The sequence below is a fragment of the Papio anubis genome, chromosome 15, assembly GCF_008728515.1.
Source record: "Papio anubis isolate 15944 chromosome 15, Panubis1.0, whole genome shotgun sequence".
Taxonomy (NCBI): domain Eukaryota; kingdom Metazoa; phylum Chordata; class Mammalia; order Primates; family Cercopithecidae; genus Papio; species Papio anubis.
The window spans coordinates 79460413-79485923 of record NC_044990.1 but is presented as its reverse complement, the minus strand read 5'-3'; the positions used below and the strand labels follow the sequence as shown (position 1 = coordinate 79485923).

At 43.5% G+C, this 25511-nt stretch overlaps 1 protein-coding gene and 1 long non-coding RNA gene across 7 annotated transcripts in view; one reads left to right on the top strand and one right to left on the bottom strand.

The window, feature by feature from the left end:
* NALCN (sodium leak channel, non-selective) overlaps window positions 1–13235 on the top strand; it is a 342682-nt gene extending 329447 nt beyond the window's left edge. For all 6 annotated transcript variants that reach the window (XM_021929744.2, XM_003914045.4, XM_009192178.4 and 3 more), the window contains 5 exons: window positions 1542–1699; window positions 4941–5091; window positions 7095–7244; window positions 8978–9095; window positions 11553–13235. In XM_021929744.2, coding sequence (XP_021785436.1) covers window positions 1542–1699; window positions 4941–5091; window positions 7095–7244; window positions 8978–9095; window positions 11553–11746 — 771 coding nt within the window. In that variant the 3' untranslated portion in view covers window positions 11747–13235. The remainder of the gene's footprint in view (window positions 1–1541; window positions 1700–4940; window positions 5092–7094; window positions 7245–8977; window positions 9096–11552) is intronic.
* LOC116270508 overlaps window positions 3212–25511 on the bottom strand; it is a 39081-nt gene continuing 16781 nt past the window's right edge. Inside the window, exons 2-3 of the long non-coding RNA XR_004178553.1 lie at window positions 16332–16417; window positions 3212–3331 (exon numbers count right to left, since the gene is read on the bottom strand). This is a non-coding gene — a long non-coding RNA (uncharacterized LOC116270508). The remainder of the gene's footprint in view (window positions 3332–16331; window positions 16418–25511) is intronic.

Sequence of the window (25511 nt, the reverse complement as noted above, 5' to 3'; positions counted from 1 at the left end):
ACTGAGGATATAGCAATGAACAAGATGGAACACCTCCCATACTCACAGAGTTTACATTCTAATAGGTGGAGACAAATAATAAAAAGTGAAATAATAATAGTATTAGTAGCAGTATTTCCAGAAGTTAAAACTATAGACAGTAGTTGGGGTTGGGCTGCGCCGGCAGGAATGGCCATGAAGGTGGCCTGAGGGGTGCTGTGGGACATCATGTCTGAACACCACAAGGAAGGTTCTGCCAGAGTATTTGGAGGGAGATCTGGAAATAGTTCAAGAAGAGTTGATGAAGGGCACAAAGACCAAGGAGCCAGCATGGGCGTCACAAATGAGGGACCCCGTCAGTGCCCTCACCCCAATTTGATCCCTCTTCTTGGTACCCCCACCCACCTAGGCTCCTGTCTCGAGGGCTTTCAAGATAGTGTGTGCCCTGCGTGCAGGGGATCTGAGCTCACTCTCAGCTCCTCAGGACCCACCTGTCTCTCCATAACTGTCACCCTGCTTTAATGTAATACACACATGAAGAACACACTGCCCTGCACACTGAGATGTCAGTAACTGGCAGGCAGTCGTGGTCACCAGTGTTCTACCCAGCACTTTCATTCAAAGATCCAGCCAGGGGGCCATGGTGGTTTGTGTTGCGTGGGAGGTAGCAACACATCTTAGATTCTCAGTGTCTGGATCAGTTCTAACCGAGAAGAGGGCAGAGCTGGGGGCCTAATTCTCTTGTATATAGTTTTTCTAATCCTGAAGAAGACATGAAAAGGAGTTATGTCTTTTTTCTTTTTCTTTTTGAGATGGAGTCCCACTCTGTCCCCAGGCTGGAGTGCAGTGGTACAGTCTCGGCTAACTGCAACCTCTGCCTCCTGGGTTCGAGTGATTCTCCAGCCTCAGCCTCCCGAGTAGCTGGGACTATAGGCACGCACCACTGCATCTGGGTAATTTTTGTATTTTTAGTAGAGACCGGGTTTCACCATGTTGGCCAGGCTGATCTCGAACTCCTGACCACCTGCCTTGGCCTCCCAAAGTGCTGGGATTACAGGCATGATCCACCACAAGTTATCTTTTAAGGGCAGAAAAACTTGCAATAAACATTGAGACATTCCTAGCATCCAGATTGAGTGAAGAAGAGGATTACATGTCTGTGTCTTGTCCATTACCTTGTGTGAGTGCATTATGACCCACTCAGTGCATGCGTTGGAGGCGGAGTCCATGAGACAGGCCACGTGAGCATCAGCCTGGTGAGAACAAGAGCAGCGTCCCGGGGGGCTGAGGGGGAGCTTCCCATGCCTCACTCTAAATGCTACAATGTGGTGACATCCCAGAGAGAGAAATTTATCACTCAGTTTTCCATCCTCTGCTCTTCTCAGTGCACTTAATTCCACCAGGCTCCAAGGAGGTGACCAGCTTTCTTCACATCTGGTGCTAATTATGCTAGCTTTTGAGAAATAGCACCTTTTTTCTTTTTTTTTTTTTTTTTTTGAGAAACTCAAGTGCATCACTGAGGCCTGATGATGATTTGCTGCTGCTTGTGCTCTGCCCCACAGGGGGTGATCCCCACATTCCGTGTCAAGTTCCTGCTGCGGCTGCTGCGTGGGAGGCTGGAGGTGGACCTGGACAAGGACAAGCTCCTGTTTAAGCACATGTGCTACGAAATGGAGAGGCTCCACAACGGCGGCGACGTCACCTTCCACGACGTCCTGAGGTACAAGGCAGGCTTTTGCAGGGCTGAACAGGGCCAGAAACTACAGCCGTCAGCCTTCAAGGCCTCTGCAGTGTGTTTCCAACCCAAATGCCACATCTGCTGTGGTTGTGAAGCAGGGTCACATGTCCCAGGCGCTAAGTGCCCTTTCCCGCTGTCCTCCAGTGATCATTTCCAAGTAGGTGCCTCACATGGGAGGGCTGGGGAGCTGTGCCCTGAACTTCCCACAGGGGCCCCTGCCCACTGAGGTGCTCCCTGAGGGGAGAGATTGAAGGGATCTGGGAGAGCACAGTCCCACCCCTTCCCTATGATGTGGGAACTGCCAGGAAGAGCTGAATGACTTGCTTGTGGTTACAGGGCTCTGGTAAAGCTGGGACTAACGTGCAGAGTGCCTCACTTGCACAGGTCTGATAAGAATTCGCCTGACCTGCTCTGTGATGGTTGCCCCATTGGCTAAAACACCAGATTTTCCAGGCATTTCATGAGCACCCAGACAGGACAGAGGGTCAAATGGAGTCTCTGCCTTTTCTTCTCCCTGGGAGACTTCTGTATTTGTTGCCTTGGGCTACTGTAACTTGGTACCTTAAGCTGAGGGGCTTAAACAACAGAAAGGTATGGTCTTGAAGTCCTGGATGCTGGAAGCCCGAGATGGAGGTATTGTAGGGCTGGTTCCTTCTGAGGCCTGTGAAGGAGAATCTGGCCCAGCCTCTCCCCTGGCTGCTGGGGGTATGCTGCCAATGTTGGGCATTCCTTGGCTTGTGGAAGCATCAGCCTGGTCTCCATCTTCACATGGCATTCTGTGTGTGTGTGTGTGTGTGTGTATATCTATGTTCAAATTCCTCCTTTTATAAGAACATCTGTCATATTACATTAGGAGTCCATCCTACTCCACTGTGATCTCATTTTAACTTAATTACTAATTACATCTGCAGTATTCTTTTTCCAAATAACATTACATTCTGAGGTACTAGAGGTTAGGACTCCAACATATCTTTCTTTGGGAGGAAACATTTAACCCATAACAGCTTCTTAAGCAGGAGTCCATGGATAAAACAGAGGCCCATGGACTTGCAAAGGGAAACAATTACATCTTTATTTTCACTAGTCGGTCTTTGAAATGCGGCATTCTCTTCCATGATGAATGTAGGCAACAAACCACAGTCACATTAGTAATATCCATGTCTTTGTTACCAGGAGAAATCATAGATATTTTCAGGTTACATAACTGACTGCCTTGGCTGACATCTTAAAATATCATTTATGCTCACCAGTGCTTCTGAGTTAGGGTAGTCATTTGAGCTCTGCTAGATGGTATTATTTAATGGAATAATAAAGAAGCACTTATGTTACTATATCACTGCTGTTTTAAAGTAATTTGAGAATTGTATTTTAATATAATTGGTTTCCTTTGTAATACTGTATATTTCATTCTGTGCATCTAAAGCATCATTTTAAGAAATGTCCCATAAGCTGCACTGCCACAGGGGCCCATGCCACAGAAAAAAATAAGAGCGATTGACTAGCAGTAGCTATTTTAATCACATAGCAGTACCTACCAGTAGTGTGTGGGGTACTGTGTTGTGTCTCAAATTTCAGGAGAACTCAGGTGTACAGAAATATGCTTGTGGCCAGAAGCTAGAAAAAAAAAAAAGATCAGATCAGCACAGGAAGAATCTGGGAAAAGTTCTCACGAGTTATCAATTTCACCTCCCACTATTCAGTTCTTCCACGAACAAGCTAAAAAGCAGAAAAAGATGGGACGGAGAAATGCATATGAATCACAAAGGATGTCATCTCTGTCAGAATGTTTCTGAGTCTTTCCTCCTAGTGACAAATTTTTTTAGGTTGACATGAGGCAGATAGGCATCCTGTGGTCATAGCTAATATTCAGCCTCTTTGGAACACACTGGTGTATCTAATAAAAATAGACCTAGGCAAAATCAATGGTGGGGCTGTTTCTCCCCTTCCTATTTATTCCCCTAGCCCAGTATATGATAAAAACAGTGAAGATAAAAGCAATGAAGTTTTGATGAGATTCTTGATGAGTCAGGAAAGAGAAAATTCATTTTGTTCCCTCTGTGGTGGGAAGAGATTCAGCAAAGAAGAGAAGTCCACTGTACCAGTGCTCTCAAGAGCCTCCATGCTGTGCTTTGGGCTCTAGGGTGGAAATGAGCTCACAGAAGCGGGTAGCGCACAGGTGCACCAGGGTGCATAGGTCTGAACCATAACCTCGAATCCTGTGGTTACACCTGGGTGCATCACACTGCCAAGAGGGCCTGTCTTCTCCTGTGGTGGTGGACTGCTCAGTCCAGGCATCCTGGGAGCTGCCTTACTGCCCCGTGACCCGCGATGCAAAACATCTGCTGTGTTGGCTTCATCTACCACTGCATGGGCCTGTTGTGTGTCAAGGGTTAAAAGGGAGTGGATATTCAACCCTGGGTTTGTTTTGTAGCCTCTAAAATTAATAAAGAAGGCCAGGTGTGGTGGCTCACACCTGTAGTCCCAGCTCTTTGGGAGGCTGAGGCAGGCGGATCATTTGAGGTCAGGAGTGTAAGACCAGTCTGACCAACATGGTGAAACCTTGTCTCTACTAAAAATACAAAATTAGCTGGGCGTGGTGGCACATACCTGTAATCCCATCTACTTGGGAGGCTGAGGCAGGAGAAATGCTTGAACCCAGGAGGCGGAGGTTGCAGCGAGCTGAGATCGCACCATTACACTCCAGCCTGGGCAACAAGAGCGAAGCTCCATCTCAAAAAAAAGAAAAAAAAATTAATAAGGAAGATACAGAAGGATGAATGAGATAAACAGAGAGGGAAATGGAATGCAGTGGGTAGGGAGGTGTGATGCACAGCCGAGCATATTAACCATCACCACGTGGGGTTAAGTGTGAAGAAAGTATTCGAGGCACAGTCTCCCTTCTGCAGAGAAAGTCCCGAGTCTTTACCTAGCCTGGATCTTTTGTTTTACAGGCACTTAGATGGCACTGCTATAAGAGCCTCACAGATATTAACTTACCTAGTCATTAAATAAAGAAGTTACCAGGACTATCTTTATTTTACAGACGAGGAAAGGGAGACACAGAGAGGTGACAGGACCCGCCCAAGACACATGGGTGGTGAGGGGTGGCATCAAACGCTAGACTCGTTAGACGGAGTGATGTCCTCTCTGGATTTTGACATATCTAAAGGTGTAAATCTCAGGTAAATCAGAGCTGCGATTGCGGGTGTGTTCCCCCCACCAGCATGCTTTCATACCGGTCCGTGGACATCCGGAAGAGCTTGCAGCTGGAGGAGCTCCTGGCAAGGGAGCAGCTGGAGTACACCATAGAGGAGGAGGTGGCCAAGCAGACCATCCGCATGTGGCTCAAGAAGTGCCTGAAGCGCATCAGAGCTGTAAGTGAACTAACTGCACACATGCAGGTTGGGTCCCCGCCCTGCCCCGCCCGGAAGTAGGAGGACAAAAGAAAAGAGCTTCATGAACATGGGATTAGCTCCTTCTGTGATCGGCCTTCTGTCCCTTTAAACTACGTCCACTACCTCCACTTACAGTGGTCAGATCTTGATGCAGACTTTCACTCTGGTCCACAGTCAGCCCTGCCCTCTGTAGCAGAGTCCATTAGGAGTTTCCATGGAATCCCATTTTTATAATATGACATGAAGACTTAAAAAGCAGTTTATTGGCCAGGCGCAGTGGCTCATACCTGTAATCCCAGTACTTTGGGAGGTCAAGGAGGGAGCTCAACTCACTTGAGGCCAGGAGTTGGAGACCAACCTGCCAACATGGCGAAATCCCATCTCTACTAAAAATACAAAAATTAACCGGGCATGGCACACATGCCTGTAATCCCTACTACTCAGGAGGCTGAGGCATGAGAATCACTTGAACCTGGGAGGTAGAAGTTGCAGTGAGCGGAGATCGTGCCACTGCACTCTAGCCTGGGTGACACAGTGAAACTCCGTCTCAAAAAAAAAAAAAAAAAGTTTATTAATATTAAAATATGTCCATTTATTAAACTCCACTGTACAAAATTCTAGAATTTTCCACGTTGAATTTGCAAAACTACTTTAAATTGCTGCTAAAAATTTCAACAAACTGTGATAATGTTGTTTATTCTGAAAAGACCACCTCTCAAGATTAATGATGTTTCCTGCTTCCTGAGTTATAAGCCTATAAGATTCTCTAACTCATAAATTAATGAATGTATACTGCGTTGGTATATACTGTGTTTACAGTGAATGCTTCTATGAGATAATTACCTTTATGAATGCTTTTGGCATGTTTCACGGACGGGTAAAAGAAACCCAAAGCAATCACTAAACATTTATATATAACAGCGATTGTTTCAATCCTCTTCCTCAGAGCAACAACATCAATTGCAGAAACATGTATTTCTATTGGAAGAGAAAAGGTTCCCAGAGAAAAGATACAACTCAACCTCCTATAGCAAGGCCAGCTGCCCAGTGATGTCCCGTCACTGCTGGCCACTGTAGCTATGTTAGCTGCAGGGATCAATCTGTCCTCCTCTAGCTCTGAGAGGGCACAAGGAGCCCTGGCTTTTGTATATGCCAAGACAGATTGGTCTCCTGGATTGGCCTGGAAACTTCAGAACCAAGACAAGCACGAAGGTTTTCTCATCCACCCAAGGCACTTTGCCTCTTACAATTTGCAGGAAAGTGGGAAAGGGGTTGGGGTTGTATTGGCTTAATGAGCCTAGAATAAAATAAGAGGAGAAAAAATAGAATAGCTACATTAGTAATTTTAAATAAGATACAAGCTGGGCAGTGTCTCATGCCTGTAATCCCAGCACATCAGGAGACTGAGGCAGGAGGATCGCTTAAGACCAGAAGTTTGAGACTAGCTGGGGCAACAGAGTGAGACCTCCTCTCTGGAAAAAAAATAATTAATTAATTAGCCGGCCACAGTCATGCACACTTTTAGTCTCAGCTTCTCAGAAGGCTGAGGCAGGAGCATAGCTTGAGCCTAGGAGTTTAAGGTTACAGTGAGCTATAATAAACACACCACTGAACTCCAGTCTATGGGACATAGTAGACATAGATCCCATCTCAAAAAAACAACAAAAAACAAAAAAACAGAAAACACCAACAACAAAAAACAAACATAAATAAAACACAAGCATCAATGACCGTCACTATTCCTATTGTTACACAAATGAAAATGGACTGAGAAGTCAACACATACCTCTCTAAGCCCACTTTTGCATCAGCCTACCTTAATTGAACGTTGAAATTAGTTCAGGATCTTTACCTGGAAATTCCTAAGAGGTCACCAATCATGCAGGTCTTAGGAGAGGGGAGAAGAAAATATGATTTGTGTGTCGGTGGGGCAGGCGGGATGCTGGGTTTATTTTACTAAACAAACAATCGCATTTCCATAGAAACAGCAGCAGTCATGCAGTATCATCCACAGCCTGAGAGAGAGTCAGCAGCAAGAGCTGAGCCGGTTTCTGAACCCGCCCAGCATCGAGACCACCCAGCCCAGTGAAGACACGAATGCCAACAGTCAGGACAACAGCATGCAACCCGAGGTATGGGCACGAGGCGTCCTCCATCCCAGGACACTCCGTGGGCTTCTTTCTTTTAATCAAAATAAATAAAATGGGTGCTGGTCACATCATTCAAACAAGGTGACAATATTTCTAATAGGAATATTTTCATTTAAAAAAAAAGACAATGGAAATCCATTGATCCAGATTACGTCTGTGTCTTTGCCATCTTGGATGCAGTTGAGGTTATTTAAAAATATTCTGATTCATATAAATGCCAAAAAACAGTTAATGCCCTGAACTTTGTAATTCTGTAGTTTTATTTTTGTCTAAAGAGTGAACATCAGATCTAAGGGCTGCATTTTAATCTGGAAATATTACATGGAGTATGGTTTACATGAAACTCTGCCCTAAATGTTTTCCTGTCCTCACTAAAGTCATAGAAATTTGTGGTAGAATCAGTGAAAATGTTTGTAATTGGCTTTCAACCTCCTTAATCAGACTCATTGAAGATGTATCCTTTCTTGGTTGGGTATCAGAAGAACATATGGAATTCAGGACAGTTGGCTTGAGGAGTTTCTATTTATTAGGTCACGGCATATTTTCATTTTCAAACTCGAGGTATGTGTCTATTTAAAAAAGTAGAGGGAATTATCAGTGTCCTGGAGAGTCCTGTGCTGTGAGAAGCAGCTGCCTGGGAGGACCTGCCCCTTTATGAGGCAGCAGTTACAATTTGAGGTTAACAACGTGGAGCTGATCCTGTACTCTGTGCAGAGCCCCAAGAGCACCAGGCTCCGTGATGTGCAGCACTGCAGCCAGGAGCCGGGAGTACCTTTGGAAGCCTAAGGCTCCATGGCCCAGCAGGGTGCTCCAGGAGGCCCACTGGTGCCATAGCCCAGTTTTCAGTAGATTTCATGTTTTGGGCTCCCCAGCCTTTAGAAATTATCTGCCACCGACTGCAGGGATTTCTGTGGAGTTAGTCAACCAAGGGGCAAGGTGAGGCATCTACAGTGGCCTTGCCACTGGTCACCCTGAAGATGGTTGGCAATGTCTCGCATGGGGGAGGGAGGCAGGCTGAGGTCAGGAAAGACAGTGAGACAGGGCCAGTGAGGCCGGGGAAAGTGACGATTGTAGAGGCCTCTGTTTTTAGATGAAAAAGCCTAAGAGGTGACACACACACACAAAATCCAAGAGGGGATATCAAAGAGATGTGAAGACCAAGGCTTTTAGAAAAGGGAGAGGTGACAGGTGAACCCGAGAACAGGTGAAATGTGTGGGAAGTCTTGGCATCTCTCTTTGACTTTAGCTTAGATTGTTACCGGCTCCATCCTCTGCCAGGGCCCATCATACAGCTTTGCCTGAAGAGAACTCTTTCCCTGAGGCTCTAAGTGTGGATCTCCAGGCTGGTGAAAGTAGACTGCCCCCGTCCAGCCGGTCCCCACGGCCCCACCTTCCTTCCTTCAGTGTCCCGTCCTTGCCCCCTGATTTGCCAGCAAAGATATGAAGGGAAACAATGACATTCTCAGGCACGAGGGGACTGAGGCAGTGGGGGTTTCCTGGGAAGAGCGGTGTCCCCTTCAGCACGACGTGCAGTGGTGGCTCTTTTGCTTCTGTGACCCTTTATACCCATGTTCCCTTTTCCCCATTATGGACATTCTGAGTCCATGTTGTTCTTCCCGCTTGTCCTCCTGCCATGTGTTTTCCTTTCTTATAGTAAAAGGAGGAGAGCACAGGGTTGAGAAAGACAGTAACTGCATGCTTCTCCTCCCATGCAGACAAGCAGCCAGCAGCAGCTCCTGAGCCCCACACTGTCAGATCGAGGAGGAAGTCGGCAAGATGCCGCCGACGCAGGGAAACCCCAGAGGAAGTTTGGGCAGTGGCGTCTGCCCTCAGGTAGGTACATCCAGGCATTTCTCCAGCGATCGAGGCATTTGAGAGGTATTTACTCTGTTTGTGTGTTTTGGGTCTTGCCTTTCAAAATGCACGTCTGCATCTACAGTTGTTTACAGACAGCAACATAATGAAAAATGTAGTCTTGTCAAAAACACTGTCCCCAAAAATAACTTCTCTAAATATGACTTACATTAGCCCCCATTTTCTGGGTACATTTCAGGCTATCGTGGTTGAGAAGCCAGCACCTATGAAAAAGCCAAGATTTAGAAAGAGGGAGAGATTTCCAAGGGCTTTCTGTGTGCCTCAAGGCATGCTCAAACATGGGCAAAATGTATTTAATTGAAGAGGGAGTGGGCAGATGCACTCATTCAGAAAATGCCACCAAGTTCTCCAAAAAGGGACAGGCCCCCTATTTGTCTCAGAACACTTTGCAGCTGAGCTGGTCACTGGCTTTAGGCAAGCTGCTTTACCTCCGTACAGTAACAAAACAACAAAAAACATGTGGTACTCACTGTATGCCAGTCACTCTCCTAAGTGCATTACTTGTGTTCTCTCATTCAATCCTTTCCTTTAATAAACCCATTATTTTCCATATTTTACTGATTCAGTCAGAGAATTTTCTTCTGTGAGCTTCTTCTGTATAGGGTTTTGGACAGCCAGGATAATCCCATTAAAAGCACTCAGGAATGGAGGGAGAGCAGTGTTCCCCACAGCCCAGTGTCCTTGTACATGTTTTTCTCTATAGATAACTAACTTCATGCTAAAGCAGGAGCTTTATAATGATCTTTAGCTGTGCCCCAACGTCAGCCCAATCGAAGTTAGATGTGTAGCATATGTGTTCCACAAAGCGGACGACAGCACAGCTTACATTTTGAGGCTGACGATGTTCCGTGGATCTTCACTGGGACTACCACCAAGGAAAGTATCCCCTTTCATATTCAAGAATTTATTTTTCAGAGATCAGAGAAGATGTAGGTTCTTCCTGATTCAAACACAGCAGAGAATGACAGCATCAAGACAAAGCAGATGGTGGTACCAGGTCACAAAAAGCCTTCAACTACAAGCTGACTAGGTTCAATTTTATCCTGGAGGCAATTAGGAGCTAGCAAAGATCTCTGAGCCATATGTGATTTTTGGAATCTATGCTTTAGGACATTGACTTGGCACCAAAGGACGAATTGTCCACAGCAGAGCCTGGAGGCAGGTTACAAGCTGGAGGAAGTTACCACTGTGTGAGCATGAGGCAACAAGGGCATGGACAGAGCTGGGGGCCAGATGCTGCAGGGACAGATAGGAGAGGTGACCTGGGGAGAATGCACAGTCCTTGGTATTCATTTAAATGGACAAAAGAAATGATGCTGTCAAAAGTACTTCCATTGGGCCGGGCGCAGTGGTTCACCCCTGTGATCCCAGCACTTTGGGAGGCTGAGGCAGGTGGATCATTTGAGGTCTGGAGTTCAAGACCAGCCTGGCCAACATGGGGAAACCCTGTCTCTACTAAAAATACAAAAATTAGCTGACCGGTAGTGGTGCTTACCTGTAATCCTAGCTACTTGGGAGGCTGAGGCAGGAGAATCGCTTGAGCCTGGGAGGCAGAGGTTGTGGTGAACCAAGATTGTGCCACTGCACTCCAGTCTGGGTGACAGAGAGAGAGAGAACCTGTCTCAAAAAAAAACAAAAAAAAAACAAAAAAAAAAACTTCCAGTGGTTCATGCCTAGGTGGTCCCCACCAAAAACTGATCATGAAATAGACATGCTCTTGGGGTCAGGCTGAGTTTGGGGAGGCAGAGGGAAAGAAAAATAGTATTTTGAAGGGGCAGCAACAATGTCACCAGGTGTCATGCTATGCACTTTCTTAAGTCATCTCATGTAACCTGTTTTAATCCTGACAATAGTGTAATTAGGACATTTTCATTGTCTTCATCTTACAATGGAGGAAACTTGGATTCAGAGAGATGAAGTTGCCCATAGCTACATATCCACAGGTTACAGAGGTGGGTCCCAAGACCATGACTGTGAGGCCCCAGAACCACACCTTTCCTCCCGTGCCCTCACTGCATCCCTCCTCGCCTTTACTGTGGGTCACACTCTCCTTCCTTTTTGTTTTTTTCTTTATTGCATATGCTAATGAATGCACAGGTTTCTATGACACTTAATAGTTCCCAAATTGGAATTTTTAGCCATTTTCTAGTTTTTGTAATTATTTCAAAATGAAAGGGGTGAACAGCACTTTCTTTTTCCTCCAAGTGGCATCATGAGTTGTCCATGAGCATAATTTAAAAAAAAAAAAAATCGTGAACATAAAGAATCAAGTCCTGAAAAGGATGTTTACTTAGCGTCTGTGGATAGAACATGTTAGCCAAAAGTATCACTGATGGGAATATCATGGGTTTTTAGGAATGAGTACAATAGGGTGGAGCACTACCAAGTGGCTCATAGGACTCATTAATCCCACAGCACCAAAACCAATAAGCCATTCAGTGTCCTCAGTCAACTTACGGTTTGGAGGGAGGACAACCATGAAATCTGTCGTGTGCAAAATGAACCCCATGACTGACGCGGCTTCCTGCGGTTCTGAAGTTAAGAAGTGGTGGACCCGGCAGCTGACTGTGGAGAGCGACGAAAGTGGGGATGACCTTCTGGATATTTAGGTGAATGTCCATGTGGATGAATTTCTAGTGGTGAAAACTGTTTTCTAGTAATTTCCTTGATTGTCCAGTGAGCAATCTGTAATTGATCTATAGCTGAATTCCAACTTGTCACAAGATTTTTATAAATTGATGTTCATCCTGCCACAGAAAGGCATAAGCTGCATGTATGATAGGTCACTATCATTGCTCAAAAAATTTTTGTATACTGACTGTACTGATAATATTAGAAACGATACAACAAGCAAATGTATATCACTCAAAACTGTCATATATTCTGTCTGTGTAAACTAAGGTATATATTCATATGTGCTCTAATGCAGTATTATCACCACCCCCCAAAAGAGTGCTAAGCCCAAAGTGGCTGATATTTAGGGTACAGGGGTTATAGCTTTAGTTCACATCTTTCCCATTTCCGCTAGAAATATTTCTCTTGAGAGAATTTATTATTTATGATTGATCTGAAAAGGTCAGCGCTAAACTTATGCTAAAATGATAGTAGTTTTACAAACTACAGATTCTTCTTTTTCTCACGTTATATTTTAAAATATACACAAGACATTTGGCGACCAGAACAAGTTGATTTCTCTCCTCAGTTATGCTAATGAAACTGTTGCCTCCTTCCGAGAAAACTGCGTATGCAAGCACCAGGCAAAGAAATGGACTCAGGATGCTTACTGGTTTATAACAAACCTGTAGATAGATCACCTGAGTGACACAGTTGTACAAAGATGTTAAGTTTCTTAAGAAGCCTTTTAATAACTCAGTTTAGCAAAAAGAATAAAACTGTATAGCTCAATTTATTTTTAAAAAATCTTTGCATGTGTGATGTTATTGTTGGTTTCATTTCTTACCCAAGGTATGTCTGTTTTGCCACAAATCAGCTGAGTCATTTCATTATGGGTTGCTCCTAACACACTATTGCTATGTTACATTTGAAATGACATCTCTGTTACCAGAATCTCCTATGGAAATAATGGTGCCCTGCAAAATCTTCCTCTGAACTCACAGGTTAGGGATCACACAACTTAATCATTTTTCGTTTTTGTTTTTTTGTATTTTTTTTTCCTTATATGTCAGTGGCCCATGTCCTCTGGGAAAATTAGAAAAGCCAAATGATTACAAAGTGCTGTTAGATTTCTTGTGCTGGGTTGGCCAAGTAGAAGTGGACTCAGACCTTTTATTACAGATTGGACATTTGCTATTCAGATGTGTTTTAGCAGAGGGATTATCTCAGAACCCTCTGACCTCCAGGTTGCTTTATGATCTATTTTTCTCTATTTAACATTCCTCAGACAGGCAAATAGCACATTCCTTCTGTGTCACAGATGTGTCATGGTGATGGCAGGCTACAGTTTATATGATTCATTGTAACTATGAGATAAAGAACAACCAGTCCCTGTGGCCAAAAGGATTAGATTTGATTTGATGTTCACTTGGAGTTTACTTTTTGTACATACAAGATAAAATAAATATTGGATTTGTAAAATAATTTATGCTGAGTTGACCATTTTTAAACCCTTTTCTTGGCGGGGCAGGCACTCGGTAGCAGCACATTGCAAACCCTGGATTGAACATTCAGTCCATAATTAGTTGGCAAAAGCTGTGTCCCTGATATCCATTTCAACTCAGTTCTCTGAGCCAGAATGTTCCTTTTACATTTGTGCTGATAAGGCTGAGTGAATACCCTGCGCCTTCCAAGCCTAAAATGAACAGAAAAGGCATTTACAGGTCCAGGGCATGGGTCTGTACTAGTGCTGCATAAAAACAAGATGTTTTTGGCTCATTACACTTGAGAAATACAGCTTCATTCTCACGAAACTGCTGAGCCCTTCCTAAAACGTCTGGAATTGATGTTCAGCAGAACATCATTGTTGTTCATTCTGCAGTGAAGCCAGGGGCAGAATACCAATGTATTTAAAGCCATAGCACTCTATATTTTCAATGAAGCAAAACAGTCACACACTTCCTGTGGGGCTCCTCACCACAATTTTCCCGAAACAGAGCAGATGCAAGCCAGAGAAAGTAAGCGCCACCCCCTTTTAGATTTTACCCCTAGATACACAAACATATGAACAATCCCGTTACACAGATGGGAAAACTTGGGCCACAGTGTTCCCTGGTCCTTAGGGAAGCCAGACACTGATACTAATCCTGTCATCACACCACCAACTGCCTTTAATTAGAGGACACTGTCGGTTCCAAAGGCACCAGAAAGCGTATGGGGTGGAATACTTGACTCAGAGCCCCTGAGAGAGCAAGCCACACACGTGTGGCCCTTATGGCAATTCAAGGGGATTCAAAGGGAACAAGGATGGACAGAATGGAAGGGCTGATGCTATTCACTCTATTCTTAATGGTGCTTCCAGATCAACATCCATCAGCTGGCTGTGCCTTGGCCAAGATGATGAGATAAGGGCACGTAGAAGAAAAACCAGCATTATAAAGCCTTACAGGAAAGCAGCTTTAAGCCAGTGGAATGTTGTGTTTTGTGTTTGCCTGTTTCTTTGTAGGAAGTGGCATTCTATACTTGAGTGATTTTCAATATATTGGTAAGCAGTGGAACTGTTTCTCAAAGTCCTTCAACAGATCCCAAAATTTTAACCAGCCAAAAGCCAGGCAGCCCTGGTTGAAGTTGAGGTGAAGATGAAAATGCCACTCATATGGTCTCTTCTCACTCACTATTACGGGTTCCCATGATATAAGGTAATTGTTAAATCTGCCATAGGAAGGTGGAGTGGTGATCAGAGGAGGCTTTTGGAGTGGTAGTGCCATTTGAATTAAGTATTAAAGAAAGAATAATTGGATTTAAATTGTCATAGATGGGGAAGCAGCAGACAGAATGATGCCTGGAATAATAAAAGGAAAATTATCAAGGAGAGCGTCAGTTGACTCTATTCAATGAATTCCAAATCTTCTGAACAGGTGTGCAAAGGCAAGACTGGAGACTTGGTCAAGGGCATGAAGAACCTTGAATGCCCTACACTTCATGTGGACAGTGCTCAGTAGAAAAGGGGAGTCTGTAGAGGTGGGGAGGGAGGAAGATTATAGTAATAATGCAAGACACAGGCTTTAGGAGGAGCACACCGGGAGCAATGTGCAAAATGGAATTGAGGAGGGAGAGACAGATGCAGGGTGAATGTTTACAATACCCCAGCTCTCCAAGAGAACTGTGGTTCTAGTTCTCCAACCTCGAAGTTGAACTTCTATAGCAGCACAGGACATGGAAGGAGGATGGAGATGTGACAGGGACTTACTGAGATGAAAGGGGCTGCAGGACCCCACCACACCGGGCTCATTCATCTTGCACCAATGACTTGCTCTTCCAAACAACACTGCCCTCTGTTCATCTTTTCTTCAACCAGTACCCACAGAAACACCCTGACCATTTTCTGGACCTAATTCCAGAGGACCCTTTCTTTGCTAGCTTTCTCCCACAGGCCTTATAACTTTTATTTAACTTACCTTTTTTGTTTGACTCAGTTCCCTGCATCACTTGTTAATCTTTTCCATTATAATTGCTTGGGGGTACTACTCCTGGATCTTGCAAGCTGAATGGAATTTACAAGTTGGGAGTTTACTAGGTGGAGTTTTGTAGTTGATGGGAGAGGGATGGCGCCTCCAGACTCACCTTCTCTTTACAGCTATCCCCCTATGGAACACCCCTTCTCTCTTTGACTTTAGGATTGCATTTTGAGATATGGGCATCAAACTGCTCAGATTTTATTGCGGGGATGGGATGAAGAAGAAGAATAGAGGTGTTGGAAGAAGAGAATTAACTAAGGCAAAAAGAAACAAAAGTTACCTAGAAAGACACACATTCTCCCTTTATCTACTGACCACAGTGGTCTGGAATGAGGACTTATCATAAATAATGACAATTAATTTTTCCTGGACAGAATTATGGTCCATCACCATTGACACCTATTCACTCCCTATCTCTGACCTAGCTGGTTCCAGGTCTCGCAATATCTTCTCCATATCATCTAAGCACCTCAATAGTCCCCAGACTTCTCTCCAACCATGCTCAAGGTCATGGCTTCCTATTAAAAAAACAATTCTGTAGGCAGAAAAGTGCTTTCAGTCTCTCTCCTTCTCTCCAATGTGAACCATTCTATATGCCCTCCTTCCTCCTTGGCTTCAAACACAGATGCTCCCTCTCTTCCAACCCTTTCCAACAGAGCTTTCATCTGTGCCAACTCTCATTTCTGATACACTATCTTTTTATTGCACCCCCTACATTCCTGAACAGAAGTCACACCCAGCCTGAACATGCTGCACGCTTCCTCATTCCTGGGACATTCTTCTTCCATTGGGACAGAGCTCAGCAATGTCCAGTGCAGATTCAGTACAAAAGTTACACCAGAGAGATCTCCTTTCCTATGATGATCCTCTGAGAATTCAATTCACAGATGGAAAAACAAACAAAGTAGCTTTCCAAAAGACAGGTTATTCTCTAATTAGGAAGAGCTGTCTGAACTCTGCCTATAGTAATTTATCAATGGAAAGTCTAAATAACACAAGACACGCTGTAATTGCCTGAGATCAGCTATTGTTCGATGAATGAATCAGCAGGTAGTTCACTTACTTACTCATCCATTCAAGATTGGGGCAGTCACGCTTCTTGCTCTGTGAGTCTACAGATGGATGCTCTAATCTCATGGTGCTCATGATCTATTGGGGAAGTAGAAAATAAACAGGTAAATATATAAGTCAGAAGGTTTTAAGTGCAATGGAGAAAAATTAACTTGACTCAGAAGGACAGGCCTTCCTCTTGGATGTAATTTACTATTAAAGGACTCACTGCTCAGTTGCCATTTTGGCAGAGACCTGAGGCGGTGAGCATGGCAGCCATGGGGATTAAATTAAATTAAATTAAATGATAACTTCCCATTCCTTCCTTCTGCAAGCCTCGGACCTTCTAATCTACATTCTGTCTCTATGGATTTACCTGTTCTAAATATTTACCATAAGAGAAGCATACAATATTTGTCCTTTTGTGACTGTTTTATTTCACGGAGCACAGTGTTCTCAATGTTCATCCATGTGGTAGCGTGCGTCCATACTTTACTCCTTTTCATGGCTGGGTAATATTCCACTGAAAGTGCACACTACGTTTTGTCCATCCACTCATCTGCTGATGGACATTTGGTCATTTCTCCCTCAGCTTTTGAGTGGAGGCCACATGCTTCCTGGATAATCCTCAGCCAGTGATGGAGCACAATAATAAAAGGGCTTGCCATTTTCCAGGCAGCATGGGACTCTTCCACAGGCAATCTCTGTGGCAAAAGCTCCCTGCTGGGCTGGCTGACACTTTCTCAATGCAGTACGCATGGAAATCTGAGGCTCTTCATCCAATCCTCCTATCCCCTCCTCTCCCTGCAAGGATGTCAGACCTGCACTGTGGTCTGAAGGCCCACCCTGCCCACTCCTGTCCCTTCTCCTCTTTATCTTTCACAGGCCTTACCCCTGATAAATCTCCAGCTTTCCTAACACTGCCTTGGAGTCTGCTTCCCAGAAGACTCAGCCAACTTAGTGAGAGAGTGGGCCATGGAAAGGCCTCGGGCAAGGGTGTGCTGGCAGAGGAAACATGAGGTGTCAAGGCCTTCAAGTGGATGTAGGTTTGGTCAGTTGGAGAAAATAGCAAGGAGGCCATACTGACTTGGAGTCCAAATACTAAAAGGGAAAGAGGGATGACATGAAGTCAGAGATGTCACAGGAATCATATCATTCAATACTTCCTAGCTGTGGTAATCCCTCACTATTCCTATTTCCTAGTAATTCAATGAAATATTAACCTGGCTACTGCTGTGATGAAATTTGGCAGATGTAATTAAGATAGCAGACCTTAAACCAGGGCGTGGAACCCACTAAAATTAGAGAAATGGCTCTGGCTGGAGTGAGAGAAATGTGGCTGGAGTAAGAAGGGTAAGGAGGAAAGATCTAAAGCAAAAGACGGACCTGGACCCTACCTGCTGTGGGTGGAGGGGCCACCTGGAAAGATTGAGGGATGCAAGCAGCATCTAGGAGCAAAGGCCGCCTTCGGCTGACTGCCAGAAAGGGAATGGAGAGCTCATTGCTACAACCATGGGAACTGAATTCAGCGAATAACCTCAATGAACAAAGACACACATCCATCTCCAAAACTTTCGAAAGGGAATACAGCCTTGTTAGCCCCTTGCTGTCAATCTGATGAGACTCAGGGCAGATAAAACAGCTAAGCCTACAGGACTCTGACCTGCAGAACTGTGAGTTAATAAATGGGTGTTGTTTTCAGCTGCTAAGATGGAGACAATTAATTATGGCAGCAATAGAAAACTAATACAAGAGAGTTGGCAAGATGGCTGAATAGGAACAGCTTCAGTCTGCATCTCCCAGCGATACCAATGCAGAAGGTGGGTGATTTCTGCATTTCCAACTGAGGTATCTGGTTTATCTCATGGGGACTGGTTAGACAGTGGGTGCAGCCCATGGAGGGGGAGCAGAAGCAGGGTGGGGTATCACCTCACCCAGGAAGTACAAAGGGTCATGGACCTCCCTCTCCTAGCCAAGGGAAGCCCTGAGGGACTCTACTATGAGGGACTGTGCTATCCAGCCCAGATACTATGCTTTTTCCATGGTTTTTCTACCCACAGACCAGGAGATTCCCTCATGTGCCTACACCACCAGAGCCCTGGGTTTCAAGCACAAAACTGGGCAGCTCTCTGGGCAGATAAACAGGTGCAGGAGTTTTTTTAATTCACCAGCAGTGCCTGGAACCCCACTGAGACGGAACTATTCACTCCCCCTGGAAAGGGGGCTGAAGCCAGGAAGCCAAGTTGTCTCACCCAGCGGGTCCCATTTGCACAGAGTCGGGCAAGCTAGGATCCACTGGCTTGAAACTCTCGCTGCCAGCACAGCAGTATGAAGTCAACCTGGGATGATTGAGCTTGTTGGGGTAGGGGTGTCCACCATTATTGAGGCTTGAGTAGGTGGTTTTCCCCTTATAGTGTAAACTCTGACTGCAGAACTCACCACAGCATGGCAAAGTACCTGGGGCCAGACTGCCTCTCTAGATTCCTCCTCTCTGGGCAGGCCATCTCTGAAAGAAAGGCAGCAGCCTCAGTCAGGGGCTGATAGATAAAACTCCCATCTCCCTGGGACAGAGCACCTGGGGGAAGGGGCAGCAGTGGGGTGCAGCTTCAGCAGACTTAAACATTCTGCCTGCTAGCTCTGAAGAGAGCAGTGGATCTCCCTGCACAGCGTTCAAGCTCTGCTGAGGGATAAGGGGGTCCCTGACCCTCGTGCCTCCTGACAGGGAGACACCTTCCAGCAGGGGTCAACAGACACCTCATACAGAACAGCTCCAGCTGACATCTGGCAGGTGCCGCTCTGGGATGAAGCTACCAGAGGAAGGAGCAGGCAGCAATCTTTGCTGTTCTGCAGCCTCCACTGGTGATACCCAGGCAAACAGGGTCTGAGTGGACCTCCAGCAAACTCCAGCAGACCTGCAGAAGAGGGGCCTGACTGTTAGAATGAAAACTAACAAACAGAAAGCAGTAACATCAACATCAACAAAAAGGATGCCCACAGAAAAACCCCATCCAAAGGGCATTAGTATCAAAGATCAAAGGTAGATAAATCCACAAAGATGAGGAAAAAACGGTGCAAAAATGTTGAAAATTCCAAAAAACAGAATACCTCTTCTCCTCCAAATGATTGTAACTCCTCTCCAGCAAGGGTACAAAACTGGATGGAGATTGAGTTTGACAAATTGACAGAAGTAGGCTTCAGAAGGTGGTAATAACAAACTCCTCTGAGCTAAAGGAGCATGTTCTAACCCAATGCAAGGAAGCTAAGAACCTTGATAAAAGGTTAGAGGAATTGCTAACTAGAATAAGCAGTTTAGAGAAGAACATAAATGACCTGCTGGAGCTGAAAAACACAGTATGAGAACTTCTTGAGGCATACACAAGTATCAATAGCTGAATCGATCAAGCAGAATAAAGGGTACCAGAGACTGAAGATCAACTTAATGAAATAAAGTGTGAACACAAGAGTAGAGAAAAAAGAATGAAAAAGAACAAACAAAGCCTCCAAGAAATATGGGACTATGTGAAAAGACCTATGATTGATTAGTGTACCTAAAAGTGATGGGGAGAATGGAACCAAGTTGGAAAACATACTCCAGGATACCTTCCAAGAGAACTTCCACAACGTAACAAGACAGGTCAACATTTAAATTCAGGAAATATAGAGAACACCACAAAGATACTCCTCGAGAAGAGCAACCCCAAGACACATAATCATCAGATTTTCCAAGGTTGAAAAGAAGGAAAAAGTGTTAAGGGTAGCCAGAGAGAAAGGTCAGGTTACCTACAAAGGGAAGCCTATCAGACTAACAGTGGATCTCTCTGCGGAAACCCTACAAACCAGAAGACAGTGGGGGCCAATATTCAACATTCTTAAAGAAAATAATTTTTGACCCATAATTTTATATCCAGCCAAACTAAGCTTCATAAGTGAAGGAGAAAAAAAATCCTTTATAGACAAGCAAATGCTGAGGGATTTTGTCACCACCAGGCCTGCCTTACTAGAGTTCCTGAAGGAAGTACTAATTATGGAAAGAAAAAACTGGTACCAGCCACTGCAAAAACAAACCAAAATGTAAAGACCATTGACACTATGAAGAAACTGCATCAATCAATGCGCAAAATAAACAGCTAGCATCATGATGACAGGATCAAATTCACACATAACAATATTAACCTTTAAGTAAATGGACTAAGTGCCTCAGTTAAAAGACACAGACTGGCAAATTGGATAGAGCCAAGACCCATTGGTGTGCTGTATTCAGGAGACCCATCTCACATGCAAAGACACACATATGCTCAAAATAAAGAGATCAAGGAATAGTTACCAAGCAAATGGAAAGCTTATTAAAAAAAAGCAGGTGTTGCAATCCTAGTCTCTGATAAAACAGACTTTAAACCAACACAGATGAAAAAAGACAAAGAAGGGCATTACATAATGGCAAAGGGATCAAGGCAACAAGAAGAGCTAACTATCCTAAATATATATGCACCCAATACAGGAGCACCCAGATTCATAAAGCAAGTTCTTAGAGACCTACAAAGAGACTTAGACTCCAACACAATAATAGTAGGAGACTTTAACACCCCACTGTCAATATTAGACAGAACAATGAGACAGAAAATTAACAAGGATGTTCAGGACTTAAACCAAGCAGATCTAATAGACATCTCCAGAACTCTCCACCCCAAATCAACAGAACATACATTCTTCTCAGCACCATATAGCAGTTATTCTAAAATTGACCACATAATTGGAAGTAAAATACTCCTCAGCAAATGCGAAAGAATGGAAATCATAACAAACCGAATAGATCAAAAACAAGTTCTGAAATTGAGGCAGTAATTAATAGCCTACCAACCAAAAAAAGCCCAGGACTAGATGGATTCACAGCCAAATTCTATCAGAGGTACAAAGAGGAGTTGGTAGCATTCCTCCTGAAACTATTCCAAACAATAGAAAAAGAGGGAATCCTCCTGAATTTTACAAGACCAGCATCATCCTGATACCAAAGCCTAGCAGAGACACAGCAAAAAAAGAAAATTTCAAGTCAATATCCCTGATGAACATCGATGTGAAAATCCTCAATAAAATACTGACAAACCAAATCCAAGAGCATATCAAAAGGCTTATCCACCACAATCAAGTCGGCTTCATCCCTGGGATGCAAGGCTGGTTCAAACATATGCATATGCAAATCAATAAACATAATCCATCACATAAACAGAACCAATGACAAAAGTCACATGATTATCTCAATAGATGCAGAAAAGGCATTCAATAAAATTCAACATCCTTCATGCTAAAAACACTCAATAAACTAGGGATTGTTGGAACATATGTCAAAATAATAAGAGCTATTTATGACAAACCCACAGCCAATATCACACTGAATGGGCAAATGCTGGAAGCATTCGCCTTGAAACCTGGGACAAGACAAGGATGCCCCCTCTCACCATTCCTATTCAACGTAGTATTGGAAGTTCTGGCTAGGGCAATTAGGCAAGAGAAAGAAATAAAGGGTATTCAAATAGGAAGAGAGGAAGTCAAATTGTCTGTTTCCAGATGACATGGTTATATATTTAGAAAACCCCATTATCTCTGCCCAAAATCTCTTTAAGCTGATAAGAACCTTCAGTAAAGTCTCAGGATACAAAATCAATGTGCAATACCCACAAGCATTCCTAAATATCAATAATAGACAAACAGCCAAATCAAGAGTGAACTCCCATTCACAATTGCTACAAAGAAAATAAAATACCTAGGAATACAACTTACAAGAGATGTGAAGGACCTCTTCAAGAAGAACTACAAACCACTGCTCAAGGAAATAAGAGAGGACATGAACAAATGGAAAAACATTCCATCCTCATGGATAGTAAGAATCAATATCATGAAAATGGCCATATTGCCCAAAGTAATTTATAGATTCAGTGCTATTCCTATCAAGCTACCATTGATTTTCTTCACAGAACTAGAGAAAACTACTTTAAATTTTATACGGAACCAAAAAAGAGCCTGTATAGCCATGACAATCCTAAGCAAAAAGAACAAAGCTGGAGGCATCACACTACCTGGCTTCAAACTATAGTACAAGGCTGCAGTAAACAAAACAGCATGGTACTGGTACAAAAACAGATATATAGACCAATGGAACAGAACAGAGGCCGCAGAAATAACACTACACATCTACAACCATCTGATCTTTGACAAACCTGACAAAAATAAGCAATGGGGAAAGGATTCCCTATTTAATAAATGGTGCTAGGAACACTGGCTAACCATATGCAGAAAACTGAAACTGGACCCCTTACACCTTACACAAAAATTAACTCAAGATGGATTAAAGACTTAAACATAAAACCTGAAACCATAAAAACCCTACCCTAGAAGAAAACCTAAGCAATACCCCTCAGGACATAGGCATGGGCAAAGACTTCATGACTAAAACATCAAAAGCAATGGCAACAAAACCCAAAATTGACAAATGCGATCTAATTAAACTAAGGAGCTTCTGCATTGTAAAAGAAACTATCATCAGAGTGAACAGGCAACCTACAGAATGGGAGAAAATTTTTGCAACCTATCCATCTGACAAAGGTCTAATATCCAGAATCTACAAGGAACTTAAACAAATTTACAAGAAAAAAACAAACAACCCCATCAAAAAGTGGGTGAAGGATATGAACAGACACTTCTCTAAAGAAGACATTTATGCAGCCAACAAACATATGAAAAAAAAAAGCTCATCGCTGGTCATTAGAGAAATGCAAATCAAAACCACAATGAGATACCATCTCATGCCAGTTAGAATGGCAAACATTAAAAAGTCAGGAAACAACAGATGCTGGAGAGGATGTCAAGAAATAGGAACGCTTTTACACTGTTTGTGGGAGTGTAAATTAGTTCAACCATTGTGGAAGACAGTTTGGCAATTCCTCAAGGATCTAGAACCAGAAATACCATTTGACCCAGCAATCCCATTACTGGGTATATACACCCAAAGGATTATAATTCATTCTACTATAAAGATACATGCACATGTATGTTTATTGCAGAGCTATTCACAATAGCAAGGGCTTGGAACCAACCCAAATGCCCATCAATTATAGACTGGATAAAGAAAATGTGGCACATATACACCATGGAATACTATGCAGCCATTAAAAAGAATTAATTCATCTCCTTTGCAGGGACATGGATGAATCTGGAAACCATTATTCTCAGCAAACTAACACAGGAACAGAAAACCAAACACCACATGTTTTCACTTGTAAGTGGGAGTTGAACAATGAGAACACATGGACACAGGGAGGGGAACATCACACACTGGGGCCTATCAGGGGATGGGGGACAAGGGGCGGGAGAGCATTAGGACAAACACCTAATGTATGCAGCGCTTAAATCCTAGACAACAGGTTGATGGGTGCAGCAAACCACCATGGCATATGTATACCTATGTAACAAACCTGCATGTTCTGCACATATATCCCAGAACTTAAAGTTTAATAAATAATAATAAGAAGAAGAAAACTAATAGATAGGGCATGGTCACATTTTGAGATGTTACTTTAAGAATTGTGGGAAGTCATTAGAGAATGGTAAGTTAAGAAATGACGGTCTCTGATGTATGTTTTGAGAGTAATCTGGCTATGTGTGGAGACTAGACAGTAGAGGCAACACCAGAGAGAAGGTGTTGTCCTAACTTACAAGAAATAACAGTGACTTTAGCCAGCATGGTGTTGGCAGTGGTGAAGAGGGGCAGGATCCTATATGAATTTATTTCAAAGGCAGGGCCGACAGAGTCGTTGACCGATGATATGAGAGAAAGAACAAAGTCCAGAGTGACCCCCACTGAAAGAATGAAGTAGACATTTGTTGAGGTGGGCAAGGCTGATTGGAGGTGGGGGACGGAATCAACAACGTCAAATTTGAAATCTCAGTTACACACCCCAAACACAAAACCCAAAGGGAGGAGTCAAATCACCCTTTGGCAAATTTCAGAAGAAATGCATGGGAAATATTTTTAAGACTCTTGGATCCCTAAGCCAAATCTGGATTATGAAAAGAAGTCAAGCTGTGGAGAGATGGGAGGATGGTTTAGAAGTGTGGTTTTTGTTTTGTGTTTTGTCTGTTTGTCTCTAAGAGGGAACCCTTAGAGGGGTTAGACATACCTCATTATACCACCTCCCTTTTGGAATTCAGGAAGAGCTGACCAGCATTTAACATCAACACAAACCTTAAGTCTGATAAGAAACATTTACAGTCTATTCTCTCTGGAGCCTGCTACCTGGAGGCTTCATCTACATGATAAAACTTTGGTCTCAGCAACATTTTATCATAATTCAGACATTTCTTTCTATTGATAATAAGTCTTTCAACCAATTCCCAATCAGAAAATGTTTAAATCTACCTACAACTTGGAAGCTGCCCCCCAACCCTCCCTGCCACTTCAGGTTGTACCACCTTTCTGAATCAAACCAATGTATATCTTAAATGTATTTGATTGATGTCTTGTGTCTCCCTAAAGTGTATAAAACCAAGCTATGTCCCAACCACCTTGGGCACATATTCTCAGGACCACCTGAGGGCTGTGTCATGAGCCATGGTCACTCGTATTTGGCTCAGAATAAATCTCTTCAAATATTTTACAGAGTTGGACTCTTCTCATTGACACTATAATCTGATCCCAAAAGCTAGTGACCAAATTGAAGCAGCAAAACCATTTCAATGCCACCCTTAAATTATGCTTCCCTGACTGCCTGCTTTCTACATTAGACCAGTTTACCTGATTTAAATTTTGTACTGTAGTCTCTTGGTGGAAAAGACCCTTGCTGTCATTGAAACCAGCAACAGTATTTTATTATTTTGCCCCAGTGCTGTGTGTTACCCATTCAACTTAAAAATCCCCCACAGTATGCCTGGTAAATACCTAAATTCCATTTGAATGCTAGAGAGCTGTTATCCCATCCCTTGATTTAAGCCATGGATGATTTACTTAGAGGCAGATTTGAAGTTATTTCTCATTCTCCCTTTACGGGCAGTGGTTCAATGTCAATGTCAATTTTTAAGGCTTGGTGACAGAATCAACTAACCTACAAGAGGAATTATATAATTTCATTGTGTTCCTTTCTCAAATTGGTATTTGTCACTCCATTTCCTGTACGATGTGGATGGTGACCCCCAAATAACACTA